This window comes from Nanorana parkeri, unplaced genomic scaffold (genome assembly GCF_000935625.1).
Source record: "Nanorana parkeri isolate BGI_ZX_2015 unplaced genomic scaffold, ASM93562v1 scaffold663, whole genome shotgun sequence".
NCBI classification, from domain to species: Eukaryota; Metazoa; Chordata; class Amphibia; order Anura; family Dicroglossidae; genus Nanorana; species Nanorana parkeri.
The window spans coordinates 473,672-497,155 of NW_017306931.1; the positions used below are offsets into that span (position 1 = coordinate 473,672).

Consider the following 23,484-nt stretch of genomic DNA (forward strand, 5'->3'; position numbering starts at 1 on the left):
GCTCCTAAATAAATGCCCCGGGACATCACTAATGCACAATTTAGACTTCCGCCAAACCGACAATATTCAAGGCTTGAAAAAGCCTTAGACTTCGCCTCACTGAAACCAAAAATACAATCACCCAAGCAATGATCCATGAAGAGATTGAGGTCACACTAGCAGATTATCAAGTACACTAGCATATGGCGTCTGTGGTAGATAAATACCTGCCACCAGTTTGAAGCTTTACAGAAACCATAGTGGCCAAACATTCTGACTGGACTTAAAATATTCCCTTTCACATTTAAGAACTTTACCTGAGTGTGTATTTCTACTGTGACGTTCAGATTGCAGAGTGAAAATTTGGTGTACTCAACATGAATCCATGGAGCTATCCTGTCTTCTGTCAGTGGTTCAGGCTGGTGGTGTAATGATGTAGAGAATGTTTTCTTGGCACATGTAAGACTCCCTAATATCAGCATGGAATGATTCAAATTCCACAGCTTTCCAGAGATTTGTTGTGGGTGATGGAGAGATATACCAAAATGGCCAATGAGTGTTTACTTTGTCTTCAAAATACCCTTTTCTCTACTGTATGACTGTGTGGTGTAGTATGTTAGCCACTCACAAAATGCCTCAGCTGATAATAGAAGAGACGTTCTTTTTTTCCCCTCATAAGGTGGCAGGAAGCAATTTGCACGCCATGAATGGGCCCAGAAAGCTGCTTATCTCCTGGGCTGTTCACTGGAAGAACTCTCCTCATCCATATTCAAACACCAATCCAAAACCAGCACCTTACAAAAGTCAACCTCTTTCCGTCAAGGACTTGATGATGCCAGCCAAGGAGATGGTTCAGGTAATCTATTCTAGAGTATCCTAACCCCACTCCCCTTCCCCACTGTCTTAATCACTGCAAATGCAATATGTATGTTATGTATTTGGTTAAATTCATTTTAAGTTGCCCAATTTCAGACTGGTTTAGTGAAATTCTCCTGCCTCATGTTAAAATGCTTGTTTTTTTTTGCATTGATTTTATTATTATTAGAAAACAGCATTACCTTACAGCTTACTCTTAACCCCGTTCTATGTATCTGTTCATGAATTATTACATTAACATAGCTACATTGAATCACCATGAAAAAGACTCAGATTTAGAGGTGCTCTAGTTGAGTAAATGCTTCTGTACAGGAAATTGCTTATCTTATTATAAACTAGGTGGACCACACAGAAGAAGAATCATTTTTATCAAATAGAGCCACTTCAGTCTTTTACCTTGACTTTGCATCTCTTTGGAATAAAATGGCTGATTGACAATACATATTCATTTCCACTTCTGTTTGTTGGAAATCGATAGGAATGGTTCTGCTTAGGTGGCATACATTGCACTTGGTGGTACTACTGTATCTTTTTAGATAAAACCCCAGTTCAAGAAATATATAGTGATGTTATCTTCTCTGATGTTCTAAACGATCCACTTGGCAATTTTTTTTTCTCTGAATAAACTTTGTGTGACCCGTAGGAGCCATTTAAATCCTTGCTGACTGATTTCCAAGTAGTCTGGCCCTCCCTCTTCAATGCAGCCTTCACAGTTACCTGGTACTTTCAGGTATGAGGGCACATGGGACCTCCTCCCAGGATGCAGTGCTTGGGCTTGAGTTGCCAGTTGTCAAGCCCAAATACTGTCGCCTGACAAGGAGAACTACAGTGTTACCTCGGTTCACGAACTTAATTTGTTCCACGATTCTGGTCGCAAACCGAATCAGACTGTGATCAGACCGTGATCTCAACTAGACGAAGCCACGACCATGTGTCAGAGCGGAGAAGATGGCTGCAGTTGTGTTCGTCACCCGATGCGGAGTTTGCGAACAGAACCAACATTTTGCAGAACTTCCTGTTCGCGAACCGAATTGTTTGTGAACAGAAGCGTTCGTTAACCGAGGTACCACTGTATGTCGTTAGCCCTGTGTAAGCTCCTCTGGGACTAGAACCCTTACTCCCAGAGGAATGGAGTGGCTAGGGAAGCACAGGAAAGGCGAATATAAGTGGGCAGGAGGGTGGGCTAGTAGTAGTCTGTCACTTTTCCCTCAATGGACAAAAAGACAGTCTCTTTAACCCATTCATTTTGAATATGAAAGCAATTAGAGGACTAGTATCCAGCTCAGATGTAAGAGAATGGAAGCTTCCATCAAATGTATATCACGTAAGTATTTAATTTTTTTTGTAAAAAATGTCTTTTATGTTACCTTAACGCTTCTCTAGATCTATTAAGGAACCCAAGAAGGCACTAGCTAAAGCAAAAAAAAGTCAGACCGTCTTCAGGCAGGTTGTCTTTAAAGAGTATTAAAGCATGGTTTGACTTTTACTGGAGATGTGGCTCACATGCCCTAATCTCTACAATTTTATGTTGACTTTAAATCGCCTAACCTTTTTAAAATGTAGAAATCGCAGCCTTTAAATGAAACATCTCATTCCCGGTCTCACATGCTCAGCTGACATTTCCTTTATTCCTTTTTTTTCTTGTTTTTTTAAAAATCTTTTACATATTGCTCAAAGTTTCCAATTACTCAGGATAATTTTTCAGTGCATAAGTAATTCTATGGTGTGGTGCCCCAGACTGATTAGACAAAAGGCCGTGACCTGCATTATGATAAGACATCGTGACCCTCCTAACCTGTCTGTGTATCGGTCTTCTCTACCTGGCCCTTTTCACATTGTAGGTTCCGCAGCAATTAGGTGAAAGGAAGCTGAATCTTCCCTTCATTACTTGTGTTTGGTGTCATTCTCAAGCATTTGTTAACTTCGTCTTGAAACATAAACTTGCATTATGAACAGAAGCTGTAAAGCATGGCCACTGTTTGGTACTACAAACAGGAAGTATAGTCTACATAAGGCGTGTAAGCAAATGTGGCTTCCCCGTGTGCATCTAAATACTTTTTTGCCCCACTGTAATTAGAAAACTACACATAGCAACAGAGTTTTTTTTTTTTTTTTTTAAAGCAGCATGCATTTTTTTTTATTTGAACTCCAGACAGACTTCTCAGTATGCAGAAAAAAATACATATAGTGGAGCTGTTTTATCTAAGTATTTACATTTTACTCCATCCAGCCCTGAGGTTAACTCAGCCCCCTGCCAAGTAGCAGAGCCCAGAGTATTTTACCATATTCTCTATTATAAACAATAAACCCACTGATGATGCCATGAAGCAGCGGACTGATGAGGTAATCACTCTGCTCAATTTTCTCTCTCCTCCTATTAGCCTATTTGCATTTCTAAAAATACATTTAATGATGTATTCACAAATACAGCTGTGTGGATGTGTTTTTTTTTCTTTCTATATAAGCCTGGAGTTCAGCATGAAAATTATTGATAGTAATATTTACCATGTTGTGGACCTCCTTTTAAATGACGTGGCCTAGGGCAAAGAGTTATTAGTTGCATTATACCACCGTTGTAAAAATAGTTTACATACCAAGCTGAATATTATTTTAATGAGGGAAAAATATACATATGTATATATACTTTACTGTAATCTATTTTATTTTTCTTTCTACATAGGTTCCAAATTGTCTGCTTTGGAATGTCTGGAGGGAATGGCCTCTGGATTGTACTCGGAGCTTTTCACTCTACTCATCTCGCTGCTAAACAGGTAACCTTTTTAAAATGTTGGTGGGATGATCAGATTATAGAAGATGCTACACTGAGAATATTAACAGAGAACTGAGTTTAATGGGGTTGAATTATGGATGTTGTTTTTGCCACTAAAAACTTCTTCCTAGAGAAGAGACATGATCACAATTTAGAAACTCATCAGTGGGGACCGCAGTATTGGGAATGCACTACTTAAACCAAGAACTTTGCAGAAGATGCAAGGGCACAAAGAAAAAAATCTTGAGCTGCGTAAGGGATTTTTTTTTACTTTTGCGAGTGGTAAAAATGTGGAATTCACAGATAGCAGTATCTGCAGAAAACGTTTACAGCTTCAAAGAACACTTGGATGATCCTCTGTTTACAAAACATACAGGGTTATGGGAATTCCTAGCAATACTTACACACATGCAGAATATACGTTGAAATTGATGAACCTGTGTCTCTATTCAACCTCCCCTACTACGTAACTATATGTAACTTTGGACGATGTGTTCACATTGAAAGTCTCTTGTTTAATATAGACCATACATTGCAGGTTCTCCTGAATTTGAAAGGCAAATTGTTATAGGGACAGCTTCAGTCTAATGCATGATAGGGAAGATGACTACAGAATGTTCATACTAACTTTTTCCCAAAGTAAATTCAGATATGATCACAGATATCTTCTTACTTCATTAGAAAGAGAAAAGTGAGAATTAATGGAAATTAAGACATGAAATGGAAACCATGTCTTCTCCGTCGTGACTAAATGTCAAAAGAATCGTGTTTTTGTCCTATGCCAGCCAACTGTTGTTTCTGTGTAGTTTAGCCTCATTTGGTTGGTAGGTGAGAAGGGTTTTTAAAAAAAATGTTGGGATCCTTCAAACAACATTGTTCAGATCCTTCTGGCTGTGGCGTGGCTTTTCCCTGTCCACATATAGCGGGATATTGCTGCTATATGATGACTTTGGTTCACAGGAGTACATTAGTAAATGTTCTGTGACCCAAGCAAGAAGTAGAGCCAAAAAAATGGTTTGGCTTTACTTCTTTTTAAAAAGGTAAAATAACAAAACCTTGCAGCAAAATTGCTTTTGCTGCAATTTTTGGCTTCAGTCCAGAGATTTCCTTGCAGTATTTTTTTTTGCCACGGGGGGTCCTGATTCTGATGACCAACTACATATAATCCACTCCCTCTGAGCTCAGGCTTTCCTGGACTCATCCCAGCCTGTTACTGGGTAGGAAAGGAAGTAGGAAAGAAAGAATGAGTTCATCCTTCACTCTGCCTTCTCTTTCTATAAGCATGCTTCTTGTCAGCACATTAACTGACTGGCCCCATGTAGTGCTTCTTACTCTCACACTTCAGCCTTGCTATAAAGGTACTGCAAGAGACTAAAACCAGATTACATTTAGATACTTACACTGTTTGCATTTAGAAATACAATCGATGATGTACTAATGATTACAGAGCTGCATTAAACAGTGTCCTTTATATCTGCTAGAGTTTAGCTTTTGTATAACATGTTTTTGTATTTACCGTGCTGCAGCACCTTTAATATCATACGTTTCACTCTCCAGTAAATTCACCATTGATTAAATGATTAAACCAAGGCCTTTTCCCTATATTTAGAACCTAATTTTGGCTTTGTTTTGATTCTCTAATGTGTGTATTCACATAGAACAGCTCTCACTGTGCTGATAACTAGGGCATCAGTCTTCTGTTCAGGTGAATTGCAGTCTGATCACTGTTGTTCATGTTCATTCTTTAAATGGATTGTGTTGCCATCATCCATCAAGCAGGTGATTTATTTCTCAGTTGAGTGAAAGTCAGGGCATACGCTCAGTTTGAATCAAGGGCTAGACGCCGCTTACCGAACAGGCCTATACCCATCACCTCTACTAAACAGCTCTTTTATTTTTCTTGTTCATTTAGATTTCATTTAAAACGAACTGATTGTTAAAAGTTTGCATAGAATGCAATATGTTTAACACTTGTTCCTTATTAAAAGAATTGTTGTGACATATTTAAATTGGACTGTAAATCTTTTAGAAAAAGAAGCCTCCACAAAATGGGGCCATTCAAACCGGGCATATGATGACAAAATGCCCAAGCTGAGATTCCATTCAGTAAAATTGGATGACAAAACGAGCCATAGAACCAAAGGTGTAGGCAGCAGAAAATATATACCATTCTTGTCTTTCTGTAAAAGTTGATCTTGGTCCTACTTTCCTCTGCCTAATAAGCTTCCCTATTAAGGTGATAATCGTACAATATTCGCAGCAAATCCCGCGATCGTACGATTATCGCAAGGTGTGTGGAAGGTGTGCCACCTCTGCTACTGTAAGGTTGCACGACTTTTATCTCAGGAACATGTTCGAAAACCCACCGAGAATAGTACGATTGTCGGCCGGTGTTGGCCATGTTCGTAAGATAAATGCCGCACGGGCCAGTGTGTGCAAGCGCACACTGCCCGTTCAATACCAAGACAAAAATCTTGCGATGGTTGTAAGGTGTGTGTGCCCAGCATAATGTCTTGCGATGGTTGTAAGGTAATTAAAAAAACGTACGATTTGCCTATCTTGATGCAGCCTGACCCGCTTGCGCACACCGGCCCGTGCTGCATTTATCTTACGAACATGCCACACACCCGCCGACAAACGTACGATTCTCGGCAGGTTTTTGAACATGTTCATAAAAAATAAAAGTCGTGGGACCTTACAGTAGCAGAGGTCGCACGCCTTCCACACACCTTGCGATAATCGTACGATCGCAGGATTGCCCGCGATTATCGTACGATTTTCGCAAGGTGTGTGGGCACCTTTTAGACCTTTTCACAAGATCAGTGGCCTCATTTACTGGTAGGTAGGCTCAGGTGATAGAGTAGTTTGAGTCCAAGCTGGGTATTTACAGGAAAGCTCAGATTTGCATGCAACTTCAGCTGCCTTTTTTTTTATGGATCTACTTATTATTAAATACCATTTCAAAACCCAACATGAAGGCATTTTTCATCATATGCTCAGTTTCATTTGCCCAGATTTGTAACTTGTTTACTGCAGTTTTATGCAGGCTGAATTAACCATCTAATTAGCTATATATAATATATTATTGATTAATTTAGTACCATTTCAATCTGGTGCTTAAACCTATGATTGTAAATTACAATTAGTCATGTAGTTTAAAAAAAATATATATTTTTCTGTCAGTTTGTAGTGGTTTTTTTTCCCCCTTGGATGGGATGTTTGTAATGCTGACCAGTTTTTTGGCTTCAGTGAGTGTTCCTTCAAATTATATGGTAAAGGTGTTTAGAATTATATTTGCTAATGGTGACTGGCATAGACACATTTATAAAATGCATGAATGGCATTTTAAGGGGGGGCAAATGGTCCCAGCAACTGGAGCCTTTTTTTAAGATTTCTATAGCAAATCCAGATTTCTATTGAAAACAGTCTTCTGTCCCTATACCCATAATGCATTCCTCTTTCTTACTGTGTTGTGATTGGCTTTCCCAGCTGATATTCCTTTTAGAAAGCCGATCCAAAAACCACAAGGAATTTGTCTATGGATTATTTTCTTGTGTTTCTAAAGACGATCAACACATGAAGCAGCTGTTTGATGACACCATTGAACAGCTGAATGTGCAAGTTTGCTGAATTACCTAAGTCATTTGTTTATTTAAACCAAATTAATGAAGGAAAGACAAATAATACTTAGGGGGTTATTCACTAAGCTGTCGAAACCAGCCAAGTGAATAACCGAGCCGAAGTGAAGTGAGCCGAACGCTGTTAGACTATTCACTTCAGCCTTGTACTTCAGCTGTACATCGGCTGGCTTCGGCTCCCTCCGGTTCAGCCGACATGCTCAGCATATTCAGCTGAGCCGAAGTGAAGAACACATTAAAAATAAGAAAAAGAAAAGTGTGTGGGGTTCAGCAGACCATTCGCCCCGCTTCGGCTGTGTGTTCAGCTCAACCGAGCAGAAGCATATGCGTTCGGCTTGGCTGCTGTATAGGCTATTCACTGAACCGAAAGGCTCCGGTGGCCGAAGTGAGCCGAAGGATTAGCCGAAGCTACAGCTATATCCTTTGGCTCCTTAGTGAATAACCCTTTTAATGTTTACCAGTGGAGACCCATGCATAAATAAATCCTGCATCACAGGACATAATCAACATTATCTGAAAATGATTACCTTGTGTCATAGTATTTGATCATCATCTTATTTTTATATAATGTGCCTTGGAAATATAGAAGTGAGAAGCTGTTTGGGTGCTTTTGGCAACCAAGATGGTTCTTTCTTTGGGTTTTGCCAATTGTGAGGGCCCATGTCACTGCAAAACTGTTTTGACATCTGTGATGCGCCTTAAAACCTTAACTCAGAGTATAATGTTGGCAAGAATTGGAACCCCTGTCACGTTTTTATAGCTTTCTGTGACTCCACTGGTAAGATTTACACCCAGAATTTGAGGATATAAAGCCTACCAGGATTGGAGGGTATAGATGGGAATATATCTGGTGCTTCTAACTTTTCCTCATTCTAGTAACAAAACTGTTATTATTTCTGCCTGTGTGCCCATTGGAGTAATTTCCCACTACTTGCCCTTCCTAAACCTTCCTCAACTCTAGAAATAAACATTTGTTTGGAGTTGGTCTTTAATAAGCAATAATCTGTACTAGACCCAGGATAAGGATGCTTTTTAAACCCCTTTCTATGTAATGTGTTAAAGCTGAACTCCGGAGAATAGCAAAAATACCCGTGCAGTGGGGCCTGCTACTAAATTCTTTTTTATGCCTAGGTTACCAGAAAGAAGGACTTTTACTTATCCAATCCCCTGGTACTGCAGGTTTCCTCCATGCTTTTTGACTTGGTCCCACACCACCGTCTCCACAGCACTTTTGCAGTTGCAGGCACTGTGATATCATCAAGTAGCCCTGCATCATATGTGAACATGCTGAGGGACCACCCAAAAGCTAGAGCGTCAGGGACAAGAGGAGTGCACCGACTACTGGGGGAGGCAGAGCACAAGCGAGCACAAGCAAGTGAAGTCCTTTCCAGTACCGTAGGCATAAACGAGAATTTAACCCTTGCAGTGTCGGGGAGCCCCCATTCACTTGCAATGGTATTCTTTTTTTGTTTTCCCTAGAGTTCAACATTAAATAGAACTGTAGCAAGACTAAATGCTATGTGTATTTGCCATAATGTGCAAATACACATGGCATACTTGTACATTATAGTAGAATTACCTTTTGGGTTTTCGCCTCTCCAAGACTGACAACTTTACGATCCCACTGCTGATCTCTCCACCGCCTTTGCTTCCTCATTCCAACCCGGTGTTTTCTCTGCCCTTGTGCAGCCACTGATGATGTAAGTTACATTGTCTGACTCCATTCTCTGTATCTTACATATACTTGAAGTGGGCCAGGAAAGTACATTGCACAGACGTGTGTGTGACAGACAGTGTACACAAGAAGAGAGGAAAAGGAAAGGGTTTGTAGCAGAGGCAGAGACATGCACAGACTCTTCTGCCCAAATGCTCTACTTCCCAGCACTTTTTTTAGCTTTATTTTAAGACCCTCTTTTAAATGCCAAACAAGTTATCTGCAGTGGTTAATCACAACTTGCAAAGGGATGTATAAATCATGTAATTTTCTTTTTATCTGAGGTAGTTGAATCCTTGCTCCAGAGCTTATCAGAGCGAGATTCATGGTGCTCAGGGTTCTTCTGCAGTGCATAGGGTAGCATTACGCTGCTGCGCTCGCTAAACGTTATTTATGTCCTCCTGTTCATAGCTGTACTTCCGCCCTTTTTTGCAGTTTAAATGCTGGATGAGGCTTTTACTGGCTGGCACAGCAGTAAGTTTTAGTGCTTTGCTCTATACACTGCCTTCATTTATTTAAAAAAAATGTAGTGCTCAGAGGAGTTTTGCTGTTTCCCCTCTTCTTATTATTGTTATTAATAGCATTGTTGATAGGTGGTATGAATGAATATGCAGAAGCTAATGCTTATTATTCTTACTGAAATGAGCTGATAATATCCTCAGTGGATGCCTGCCAGCTTGAGAATTGTATGTGCTGGCTATTTATCCATTTCTATAATTCCATCTCAAATCCTGTACAGAGCATTTTCTTTTGTTTTGGCAGAGCCTTGAAATCCAGCCAGCACTCTCTTTGCTCGATTATGATTGTGGACACCCCCGGCTTTCAGAATCCAGAGCTGGTGAAACAAGGTCGAGCTGCTACCTTTGAGGAACTTTGCCACAACTATGCACAGGAGAGACTGCAGGCCCTTTTCCACGAGAAAACCTTTGCACAGGAATTAGAACGTTATAAGGAGGTATTATCGATGAACATTTGGGGATGTCTGGGCTTTTAGAGGTCACGCTGTTTTGTTCCGTTAGCATTTATAAACTATTTGTAAAATGCCCTTTTACCATACCAGTACTTAATTGAATTTATTGACCTCTGTATGATTTAGTTGATGTAGAACTCCAGTCAAACGTTTCTTTTCATGTTTGGTAAAGTCCCTTCCCCTCACTAGTAATGAAAGGGTGTTGTCCCCAAAGGGGACAACATTTAAGACTAGAAAGAGGTGCATTTACCTAATTTAAAAAAAAAAGGTTTTGAATGGAGTTCTGCTTTAAAATGTTATCAAAAGTTATTAATCTTAATAATTGGAAAAAAATGGCTTCTGTTCGCACACTGCAACGTTGAGTTTTGCAGGGTGAATTGCTCTGCGAATTGTTCATAAATAGACCCCTATGTATTTTTGTGTTTTACAGTAAACTATTGGATGACCTAAAAGGAGATGTTTTCTATTTCATGTTTTACCTTTTGTTCAACCTTTTAAAAAAGGAGGACCCATGTTGCCTTTCGAATTGAATGCATTGCTTAAAGGAAAGCCTTTATATGAAATAAGGATCTAGTGTCATTCAGTTTGGTGCCCCAAATTTGCCCTTTATTTTATAGTCCTCATAACATGGGGAATAGATAGTTGGTTCCTTCATAGCTGTGTATATTTATGAATTAATCATTTAAACAGTTATTTCCCTAGCTTTCTGTCGTGAATTGATTTTCTTCTGTGGAGTTTCATCATTTCTACAATTTATCAGCTGTTTTCATTTACCAAGCAGCAATTGTTCTAGAGATCAAAGGACTTCGGAATGCTAGTATATCTCCTGGATGCTGCACAATTGTAGTTGAAGTTCAAATACCCCTATTAGAAACTTCATATTTTCAACCCCATCCCCTCTTCAATCCTTTAGTCTCTTTCTTACCATCTCCTTGTATTTACCTCTCATTAGTTTTTAGATTAATGATGACCTAATTATGTAGATCTTATTTCATATTCTGTCTGATAGATGTACTGTTGTAGCAGAAGCTTAAATTAAACCTAATTGGTTGAATGATCTGGTGTAAGGGGTTCCTGAGGCAGCCTGTTTGAACTTAAACCTCAAGTCCTGAAATAATCATGCACGTATGGTATTAGACCACCCAATTAGACGCTCACTGCTTCAAATAAAATTACTTACAATCACACTGTTCTGGACACTTTTATAGTAGCTCACCCTAAAGCTGAGCTCATGTCTTCATATTATGGGATTTTTAACCTTCTGTTGGCATTATTATTATTGTAATTGTATTCGTTTGTATCTGTCGCCACACTTTTTTTTTTGTGGTTTGTTGGTAGACAACTCTTCACATTCTGTTATGCAGGAAGTGAGTTTAAGTCTCTCCAAGATAATAGAACTCCCCTCTTGGACAGTTATCACCGGAACAGGTGTCCCTAGAAAATATACCTTTTACCTCTACCTCTGGTTTTGTTGGCGACCATGAATGTTTAAGTTTCCCATTCCAATCTGTCCCAGTAACAACAGTCACCAACACAAAGAGGGTATAGCTCACCAGCAGGGATACAGATGGCCATAAAAACCTGACAGAGGTTTAAGGTCTTATTCAGATGAGCCAACCACCGGGGATGATCTGCACTTCTTGGCAGCAGAGAAATTAGCCCAATGCACATCTTGCATGTAACTGCTTATACCAGCAGTAACATATGAATAGGGCTTCTGACCTGTTTTGGCAGAGACGGTGTGCATCCAGGGCTGATGGTTCTGGCTGCACACAGTTCTGAGTTCTGATGTGTCCATATGTTGAGTTTAACTGCATCTGAACACTGCAGTCTAGCCACCCGTCCGAATGAGCCCTTAACCTTTCCACACTAATCAAAAAGAGTTGGATAGAGATATGCTTCAAATTAGACTATACATAGATGTGAGATAAGTAATACAGAATAAATATGAAAAACAGGCTTGTTGGTGTGGAACCCATTGCACCATTATATAAATGTATAGACTGACTGATCTCTAATGATGTCATAACTTAAATCTTAGTCTCATGAATACTAATCACTCATCTGTCCCCTCTAGGAAAATATAGAGCTTGCTTTAGATGAAATAGAGTCCAGTACATCTGGCTCAGTAGCTGCTGTAGACCAAGCGTCGCATCAAACACTGGTAAGCAAGGCAGGGGGTACCATAAAGACCACTGCTGCCATGACTGTAAATGTGTACTGTCATGGCATTTTTACATTTGTATGCTTAATATGTTTTTGTCATTGGAATGTTTTTGTTTTTTTCTTTTAAATGTGTTTTATTTTGAATACCTGTATACCTGTACAGTACACAGCATTAGGCTGGCGATTTTTGCTCTTACATATTGTCTTGCATACTCTAAAAGATCTATCTAAAGGATTTCAGCTATTGGTAAGTTCTGGTGGGTTAAAACTGCATTATGGTAGAAAGTCATTTTTTTGGACTGGGGTTTCATAATTTTAAAACAAAGAATTGCAAGAAGCTTTTTATTCAATCAGTTTTTATCCATTTTGGGTGAGCTCGCCTTGTTAATACATGTCTTTGGTATTTCAGCAACTTTTCCTTGGTAGTATGTTGCAGATAAACCGTTTATAAACTTCCCAAGCAAACATAGTATCATAAGGAAGGTTAATCCTTGTTACCAAAGCTCTACTCTACCCACTCACGACCACCGAGAAAATACCACATGCAAAATTTCATCTGTTTCTTTCTCCCAAGCTCGTATGTCCGCAGGCCGCAGCAAGTGTCATTAGGATTCTCCGTACTTTTGTCATTCACATGATTCCAAGGGTTCTGGAACTAATCACCCTGGTGAAAAGCTATATAAACCTCCATGTGGACAAAATATCCACCACAAGCTCAGGACTACAGACCTGTTAAAAGAGAAGTAAACCAAGCATTTTTTTTGCCTTAACTTCTCTTTTGGGTCACAGGAGTACATTTACTAATGTACTCCTGTGACCCAAAGTCAGCAAATAGTGGAGTATATTATGGGGATCCACCCGGCTGCCTAATTGGGAGCTGGTTCTGCCTCTCTAGAGCCGGGGGGAAATCCCTGCGGGAGCGGTGACTTATCGTCACTGCTCTCTGCAGGGAGAAGCTGTGAGCAGAGTGATCGCTCACCTCTCTATTTAGAGCCGGCGTTTAACAGCTGCAGTGTCCCACACTGGCTCTTAATCACCCAATATTTCCTGTTTGCCAATAAACCAGATACGTATTGTTTTACAGCTGCAATGGACTGTGACAAAGGAGGATTAGAGCTGCAGTGATAACGGCTGTAGATCTAGCATATATATTTTATTTATATACATACATACATACATACATACATACATACATACGTTATATAATATATACCTGTGACTTATGACTGCTGTTTATCCCTAACTGGGCATTACCCATACTACAAAGGTATTGAACTGCAAACTATTGTTTTGTTCAACTTCAATGCACATTTGTTAATATTCTCTGCATTTCATGTATAATACAAACATTTTGTTAAACCTTTAAACGTTAAAGCACAACATAAAAGAGGTTTTTTAATGAAAAGTGCAGTCAGATTTGAGATGAGCCGAACGGTTTGTGTGAGTACATGGAAGCTTGTACTTTTGTTTTCTAGCCTGTAAAATAATTTTTCATCACTGGTTATCAAGGTCTTCTGGAACAGCAGAACGTATACCGAGGGTGAGGGAAGGGTAGAGGAATAAAGATGAAAGTGTTTTCATGACCCATACATGACAGTGTTTCAGTGACATTATCTTATCAGGGAAATGTCTAAAGCTGGCCATACACCAGTAGAATTTTGCTTGAAAATGTTCGTTTTTCAGAACGTTTGTTCCATTTTCTAATGGTTAGTGGGGTCTAAGCAATGTTGGTTTTCAACTATAGTGACAAGAAAAATTGAAGGAGCAGGATGGACATTTTTCCTGCTTTTTATCTGAATGAATGAAATTCCAAACGTGATTTTCTTTTGGGAACAATAGCACAATTTACTTGCGCTAGGCACAAAGGAAACATATCTGGCATTCAAACAAAATTAGTTGACTCAATTATGGCAAGATCGAATGCTTTATACATTTAATGTTCAGTCTTTCCCACTTACTTTTCTTTAACATTGTTTCCCCCTTCAGATTAAGTAGAACACATTAACAGTAACTGGTCAAAGTACTAGTGAACTGTGAACCTTATTATCTATCTATCTATCTATCTATCTATCTATCTATCTATCTATCTATCTATCTATCTATCTATCATCAGCAGCATCATTTGATGGCAGCTGATTCTTGCATCACTTGAGCAAAAAAATTAGTAATGAGTCAGCATTTTAGAAAAACATACAGATTATTCGTCAGCCATTTATTTTTTTCTCCATAGAAAACAATCCTTTTCACCACAGGTGCTCTACATCCCTCAATGCCCATTGTTATCTGTGAGTTATTATCCCTTATAATAGGGGTACTGTCTAGTGCAGCAGATAAATGCCAGCAGTCTGGAGGACATATGTGACATGATAGTATTAATAGTTATAGAGTGATAAAAAGAAGTAATTTTCTTACCTCTAGCGTTTGTATATAACATAAAATAATTCATCCCATTATACCCTCCAGATCTGCTGTAGTTTTCTTTTGATGTCAGATGCTAATAATTTAATTTAACTACTTGCCATCCGGCTGTTGTACATAAATGGACCTCCCATCAGCGGGTGGACATACTTGTACGTCTTGTTATTTCTCTGATTGCGCGCGCCAGCAGAATGCCGCAAAACTTTTAAACAGCCAGCACCGGCTGTTCCATACAAGCATTCAGGCGGCTCTACAGCTTGTATAGTGAAAAACAGCATGCGGCCTCCCCCTCTGTTGGGGGTCCCTATGTGTCAAGGGTCTTGGAGACCCCTGATGTCTCCATAAAGAGGACCTGTCATTGTATATTTGCTATCACATAAGGGGGCTTCTTAATTTTAGGGCCATTCATCACTAAACTGATGAGCGGTAAAAGCTTTTAAATCGTCGCCTATGGCCAATTATAGGTATGGTAGTTTTTTGTGATTTCTCGGGCGCACACAATTTTAAAGCTGATATATCTGGTGTCTATTTACCCGACGTGACCCCGTCTTTTATATTTTACCAAACATTTGGGGGGTAAACGCCCTGGGCAGGAAGGGGGACCCCGAACTTCAAGTTGGTAATCGTTAAAGTAGAACTGAGGCAAACACTTTTTTTTATTTTTAAGTTCTAGAGAGCCTAAAGGATTGTCATAACCCTTGTCAGCTTTTTATTTTTCTGTGTCCAATTGTAGAGATTTTCTTCAAATCCTGTCCAATAGTCACAACTGGAACCAAGGGGAAACCCCTTCAAAGTAAGGGAAGTCCCTGGTGTTCAGCAGATCTAGTGTCCCCTTTGGAAGATTTCCCTTCTATTCCTGTTCTGATGACAACCCAAAGCTTGGGATTTTCTTTCACTTTGAGTGATAAGTCTCCAGGACAAATAGAGGGGTGAATCTCCTTAATGGGACAGGTGTTCTAACCCTCCCCTCTCTGTGCAAAACTAAAACAAAAAGTTTTGGCTTTAGTTGCACTTTAATGTATATCTGTCTATCTCTCTCTCTCTCTGGTTGTATGCACCTTGCATTCACTAGCATGTTGACAATTATCTGCTTTTGTAGATAGTTAGCCTTCTGAAGCTACCCATAGCCAGTCTAAGGAGCTTTGCAGCATGTGATATGTTTTACGTTGACTGAGCTATCCAACTGGCTTATTTTCGGTCTGTACTTTTTTTTTTTTTTTATACAACTTAAGTTTTTATTGTTTTAAATATTGAGGGGTTCTTTTAACTTTATTAGGCATAAAATGGCAACGAGTGGATCTTTGCGACTTGCAGATGCTCTTGAGAATGCTTTTTTTTTCCCCCTTCTTGCCTTGCTGCTTTGCTTAACTCAAGATTCACATTAATAGGAAAAGTAACAGAAATACTTGCAAAGTTTAATAGAATGTGACAGCAGCCGCATGACTCATAAAAAACGTTGACAATAAATGTCTGTGGCTGAGGCTTTAAGAAGCCGCATTTCAAAGCAGTTAATAAATACCCATATGCTCAGAACTGGCAGGTTATGCAGCCATGGGAGAGGTAGGGAGCAGTAAAGCATTTTCACCCTGGAGAGCCTATTGTGGCTTCATAAATGATTCATGGTCTTCTTATATTTAATTTATATGGTATTTATTCCATCAGGCCTCTAAATAAAGAGGTATTTTAACCCTTCTTAAAAGGAAACAATGGCAGAGAAGGGAAAGGCAGCTGTTTTAAATGCACCTTCACAAGGACGCAGGAAGAAAGAGTGCCTCGTGAAGCGCTGTTCCTCTAGGGAGATTAGCAGGGTCAGGTATACTTCTCTTTCATTCTCTCGGCAGCCTGCAGATAAATCTTCTAATGAGAGGAGAGCGTCAGGAAAGATTCCAAATATGGCATTTCCCTTCAAGGGGAACACTTTATTTTTACATCCCTCAGCACAGCATCCTTGACCTGCACTGGAAGACACGGCGCCTTCCTCTAGTCTGTGTGCTCAGCCCGTATCTTTGTACATGCTCAGTCATTTAGAGATCAAAGACGAGCTAAATCTGTCTTTCTTTTGTATTTTGGGAAGTTTTTGGAAGCACAACTTTTTTTTAGGGCAAATGTCAATGGAGATGAGGCTTGTCATTTTGTGTGAAATAAATAATAAGAGACACTAATAATATGTATATAGGGCGAGATTATTGAAAAGAGTATACTTGAGATGCTGCTTTCAAGGAAGCACTTGTGCATACGCAACACACTGACAGTAAATGCTTTTACTGTTAATACCGAAGTGAAAATGACCCATTATGGAGGCTAATATACAGGTGGTGCCTAGGAAAAAAAAGAAGTCATATACCGTTCACATTTATCAAGATTCCGATTTCCTCCCATACTGCAAAAGCCTGCTGGTAGGTTAATTGGCTCCTGTCTAAATCGGTCCTGTATGTATACATGTGATATAGGGATCTTAAATTATAAGCTGCTTGAGGGCAGGGACTGATTTGAATGTTCTGTATGTAAAGTGCTGCATAAATTGTCAGCACTATATAAATACCTGTAATAATAAACCGGTCAGCAAAGTCAAATTAATGTTAGAAACTGTTTTTAATACGTACTTGTTCTAGTTAAAGATAATTAAATCCAGACGGTCATATTGACAACCAGGAAAAGAGCATTTGTAGAATGAGAAGTCAAAAGTGGCATCCTCATTTTCTCTCAAGCATGAGACATTTTTTCCACACCTCACAATGTCTAAATAACACATAATTGTCTACACACACATTTGTCACAATTGTCTAAATAGACCAATTTTAATGTCATGCATATTCTAGAGTACTTTTGTTTGCTGAGTAAGCAGGGATACTATACAAAATTGGCCTTTGTAATGAGGGGGACTTCTGTTACTAATACTGAGAGAGGAATCAGATTCCATTTTGAATTTGAGAACCTAAATGTGGGCTTGGATTTATTCAGGGAGAACATAGGCCTAATACAGGGATGTTTTAAGGGACAGACGACCCTTGTTGCCTCATTTCTTCATTTCTTCATTTCTGTTTTCTAATTTAAGTTTCAGAGATGATGATATCAGGAAATCACACATGCCAATTACAATTTGTTATATATTTCTGGGTGTATTGAAGCGTGTCCACAGAGATCTCTGGTCATAGGAGAGACCGCACAAGTGGATGCAACTAAAATCTCACCATAATATACACACTATAGGATTAACAGTTAGCTTCTATCATGATATGCTAGTGTAAGACCTTTGAGGCTTACACTTGCCTTCTGTGGGAGACTGCCAACGTGCTGTTTGTCCTGTTGGCTCGATCAATTTTCGCAAACCTTTTGTTTGATGTAATTGACTACTGCCCATAAGCATGCTTTCAGCTTGGCAAAAAGTTACATATCCTGTGTCTGAGCAATCTAGTCCAATCTTGTCCAATCTAGTAAGTTTGGTGTCCTTCCCAATTGTCACATTGGTTTGAGCCCAACCTACCTTGAATCTGCTGTTTCTGTCTGTTCCTGACTACCTTGACCTCCAGCCTGAATGTGACTTTTTCTGCCTTGCGATTTTTATACCTCTCCTTATTTCATATTTGCTCATCGGCCAGCTGCAACCTTGGAACCCAAAACTGTTTTAAGGGGCAAGCGTGAGGACCAGGCACTCCTTAGACCCTGTTCCATAGATCCCATTTAAACCTTTCCATGCACGTTTTTATGCGTGTTAGAAACAGTCGTGTTTCTATGCCATTGACGTCAATACGCTATAAAATGTTCGAAAAACAGTCAATGCGTGTGCACAAATTAGTAATTGTTTTATATCTGTGCCATGCAAAGATGTGCATTTCTCACTTTTTTAAACATAAACGCGTGCTGTAGGGCTATGAAAGCACATGAGTGTTGATAACACATGTAAAGACATAAAATGAGCATGGAAAGGTGTGAATCCAATCTCTTTGTTAGCCCATATCTTACTGCTGGTGACACAAAGCATTTACTACTATCCGTGAGAGCTGGGCATGCAGAATTCTTATAAAAGAGAAAACCCAAAGCTAAGGAAATCGAATTTTAGTGGGATAAAAAAAAAGAAAAAAACCTTGTTGGAAGCATAAAAAAAAGAGAATAAAAAAAAGAGAAGCAGCAGTACTATGACTAGGACCCTAGATGGGTCTTTTGCTGACAAAAACAGGAATCGCATGCCATGAGGTCAAAGGTCACTTGCTTTAGGGACTGGTTTGTAGAAATAGTCTTATCTACAGAGACTTAGAAATAGAAGGCTTTGTCAGCATAATTATGCTATCATTGTTTTTCTTGCATGTGATATATCACCTATTCACATTATAGAGATTGGAGCTGAAATTGTCATTTGGTGCGAGACTTCCAGTTTTACCCTCCACATGATGTAGATCTCACTAAACGCATCATTTCACTTGTCACTATTACAGCACTTTACAGGCCCTGTAAAAATAATGAAATGGTGTGTCTAGATTTTAGCATTTACAGCTGTGAGTCAGTCAGAAATATGTGACATTAGCACACAGTGAGAAGTTTGTATTAACCCTTAGTTTCTAATAGGATCGTAAGCTCCCCCAGCTGTAATAGTAAATGCTAGAGGTGCCCTTTAAAACAGAATCCATCTGTGCTTATTTGCACTTTAAAGTTATCTCATCAGTTGTCATAGATGTATTCTTTATTTTTTGTACTCTTCAATGTAATGGAAACCAGATGGAGTTACCGACTCCTGTACAATCCCATATAAATGACTTTTACTTCATTATTGGTGATGGTTGAAGGACTTGAAATCTCACATGTTTGTATGTTGAGTGGTGAAGGTTTGTAATCAGTACAATTAATGTGTGTAGCTTTACCACATAGCAAACAAGTTAAAAAACATAAAATAAGCTGCACTTGTAGTCATTCAGTTTAATAAGCCAAGCCATGCTTGAACATTAATGAACCAGTCACAATTAGTCACTGTTCACACTTGTGTGTCTACAGACACATACATATCTAGCGTGCTTTTGTAGCATTTGAGTGTTTTTATGCTCATTGATGCATGTTTTTTTTAATGCATTGTAATTTGCCTTTCATATGTTTTCATTCTTCATGCTTTTTTTTTTTTTTTTAATGTCTGAAGCATTTTTGATACACCTGTCCCAAGGAGAATAAACCTCACGGAAATGCCCTCCCAGGCCCTCTGGCACTTGGAGTGGTCCCTGTAATTGTGGTCGGTGCAATGATGCAACAATATCCATACCAGCTGTATTAGTTTTTCCAGGATAATGTGGCTTTGTTGCTCCATCTTCCTATATAGCGTGGCTCAAGTAGATGTAGCCTCGGCAGAAGAGGGTGGCTGTCATGCCCTTAAACACCTGTTGATGCAGTTTTCATGCACTCTTATTGAAAGAGGACAAAAATGCCCTGTGTAGCACAAAAGAAGCACCTGCAGCTTTTCCAAGTTGCATGATGCATTGGTGTGAACGGGAAAAAACCTTTGCTGAGTATCTGTGCTGCCGACTGTATAGAGTCTGTCAGCAGCTGTCTTACTTTTCTGATGCCCAAGAGTCAGAATCAGGCAAACTAAAGCTGCACACATTATGACGCCAGTGGACTTTCTTTAAGATATTACCTCCTTGTGTTACATCTTTGTTAGAGCCACTAATGTTGTGAATGTTATATGGCCAGCATTCCAGGGCACAACACATACAATATCTACTGGCAACAGGTCAGACTAGCAAGTAAACCAAACCGAAGAAGGTGAGAAACTGACAGGAAACTATTTGGACTATAACTGAACCTGTTGATCAGGTACAGGGTAGAAGTGTAGACATTTTCACTTGATAAGGTCAGGTGTGGTGCTGCATTGCAGTGCAAGAAACCTCCATAGATGGCAATGGAGAACTTTTCCAACAATTCAAATTCTTCTTCACACAATAGCCAATCCCATATTTGCAACCTAAAGCTGGCCATACACCTTACAATTATCTGCAGATTTTCTGTGGTCAGATGGAAAAAGTGCAACAGATTGGTCCAGGTGGAGATTACTCCATCCACACAGTTAAGTGTAGATGGAGGAATCTGTTGCACCTTTTCCATCTGATCACAGAGAATCTGCAGATAATTGTAAGGTGTATGGCCAGCTTTAGAGCAGTTAGTGCATTGTTACAGCATATAGAAACCTTAATAGGCAAGCCTGTACAATTATAACAATGTACTGATGACTAAGTACTTCGATTACAGGTATTCCTCACTTAACGACCGAGTTCCGTTCCTACGACCAGGTCGTTAAACGGATTGGTCGTTAAGTGAGGAACTCTATACAGTACTGTACTGCATTAGTACAGTACTGTATAGCGTTGCCGATGTACAGTACTGAACAGTGTACTGTACATCGGGCAATGGAAATACTTACCGGGACCTGCAGTGAAGATCGGAGGATGTCACTTCCGCCGGCGTCACGTCGCACTGACGCGCAAGGTCGGAGGTCGATCGGCGGTCCGTCGTAAGTGCGAGTGGTCGCAAAACAGGTAAGTCGGTAAGTGAGGAACATCTGTATTACATTAGTCCTGTCATCTCTTAAAAACAATCTGCTCCAAAGAAAAAAAAGAGACTTATTTCTGCAGAGTCTGTCAGTGTCTGGATTAATGTTACAGTGTAAAGGTCCCCACACACCTTACGATGATTGTACCATAATCGCGGGAAATCCCATCCCTGATCAGTACGCTCCTGCACTCAAAATGCATCCCAATGTATCCCTATGTGTTTTATGAGCTACAGTTCTCACGTGCGCAGTCCGTTCAGCTGACGACAGAAAAATACTGCATGTCACATTTTGTACGGACAGGAAACGCAAACGCGTCAAAAACGCACTGCACTGCAGCTAACATACTAACTTTTTTTTTAACTGGAACGCATCAAAAACGCAGCCAAAACGCACTGCATCAGTAGCACCGCCTCTGCAGATCCGGACCTGATCAGGACCTGAAACTCATGTGAACAGGCCCTTAAACTTATGAACATGTTTCAAAACCCGCCGAGCATCGTACGATGTTCGGCGGGTGTGTAGCATGTTCGTGAGATCAAAGCCGGACAGGCCGGTGGGCCAGCATTGCGTTCATCGGAAGCCCGCCCCTCAGGGGGTGTGGCTTGCGATAATCGCAAGTACGATCTGCCTATGCAAGATAGGAAGATCACATTGCAGTGCAAGAAACCTCCATAGATGGCAATGGAGAACTTTTCCAACAATTCAAATTCTTCTTCACACAATAGCCAATCCCATATTTGCAACCTAAAGCTGGCCATACACCTTACAATTATCTGCAGATTTTCTGTGGTCAGATGGAAAAAGTGCAACAGATTGGTCCAGGTGGAGATTACTCCATCCACACAGTTAAGTGTAGATGGAGGAATCTGTTGCACCTTTTCCATCTGACCACAGAAAATCTGCAGATAATTGTAAGGTGTAGAATCTGCAGATAATTGTAAGGTGTATGGCCAGCTTTAGAGCAGTTAGTGCATTGTTACAGCATATAGAAACCTTAATAGGCAAGCCTGTACAATTATAACAATGTACTGATGACTAAGTACTTCGATTACAGGTATTCCTCACTTAACGACCGAGTTCCGTTCCTACGACCAGGTCGTTAAACGGATTGGTCGTTAAGTGAGGAACTCTATACAGTACTGTACTGCATTAGTACAGTACTGTATAGCGTTGCCGATGTACAGTACTGAACAGTGTACTGTACATCGGGCAATGGAAATACTTACCGGGACCTGCAGTGAAGATCGGAGGATGTCACTTCCGCCGGCGTCACGTCGCACTGACGCGCAAGGTCGGAGGTCGATCGGCGGTCCGTCGTAAGTGCGAGTGGTCGCAAAACAGGTAAGTCGGTAAGTGAGGAACATCTGTATTACATTAGTCCTGTCATCTCTTAAAAACAATCTGCTCCAAAGAAAAAAAAGAGACTTATTTCTGCAGAGTCTGTCAGTGTCTGGATTAATGTTACAGTGTAAAGGTCCCCACACACCTTACGATGATTGTACCATAATCGCGGGAAATCCCATCCCTGATCAGTACGCTCCTGCACTCAAAATGCATCCCAATGTATCCCTATGTGTTTTATGAGCTACAGTTCTCACGTGCGCAGTCCGTTCAGCTGACGACAGAAAAATACTGCATGTCACATTTTGTACGGACAGGAAACGCAAACGCGTCAAAAACGCACTGCACTGCAGCTAACATACTAACTTTTTTTTTAACTGGAACGCATCAAAAACGCAGCCAAAACGCACTGCATCAGTAGCACCGCCTCTGCAGATCCGGACCTGATCAGGACCTGAAACTCATGTGAACAGGCCCTTAAACTTATGAACATGTTTCAAAACCCGCCGAGCATCGTACGATGTTCGGCGGGTGTGTAGCATGTTCGTGAGATCAAAGCCGGACAGGCCGGTGGGCCAGCATTGCGTTCATCGGAAGCCCGCCCCTCAGGGGGTGTGGCTTGCGATAATCGCAAGTACGATCTGCCTATGCAAGATAGGAAGATCGTACGTTTTTTTAAGTACCTTACAGCCAACGCAAGACAAAAGTTGTGTGCCCAGCCTAATACGTTGTAGCTATCACAGCCATTTGGAATAATTATATGCAGTGCTGAGAGCTCCCAACCATATGTAGCTTTCTATTGCAGAGCCAGGTTTAAAGGGAAGCAATATTGGTTTTGGGACATTTTTTATTTTTGTAGGTTTTTTAATGTCATTATCCGTTCTTTACTATGTGTATACAATGTTTGTTTTACAAATAAATATTGAATGTGTAACAAAGGATTCCTAGAGCACTACAAGTTATCTAAGGAGATAGCACATTTGTAGTTCTTCTGGGCAACATTGTCTCCAGAGGCGTAACTAGAAACCTCAGGGCCCGGGTGCGAGAAACCATGAAGCCCCCCCCCCCGCGCATAGCGCC

General features: G+C 40.1%; 1 protein-coding gene across 1 annotated transcript in view; it reads left to right on the top strand.

Moving 5' to 3' along the window:
• MYO18A (myosin XVIIIA) overlaps window positions 1-23,484 on the top strand; it is a 305,757-nt gene that overhangs the window by 161,143 nt on the left and 121,130 nt on the right. The window contains exons 12-15 of the mRNA XM_018563429.1: window positions 659-835; window positions 3,536-3,626; window positions 9,740-9,932; window positions 12,025-12,111. Coding sequence (XP_018418931.1) covers window positions 659-835; window positions 3,536-3,626; window positions 9,740-9,932; window positions 12,025-12,111 — 548 coding nt within the window. The remainder of the gene's footprint in view (window positions 1-658; window positions 836-3,535; window positions 3,627-9,739; window positions 9,933-12,024; window positions 12,112-23,484) is intronic.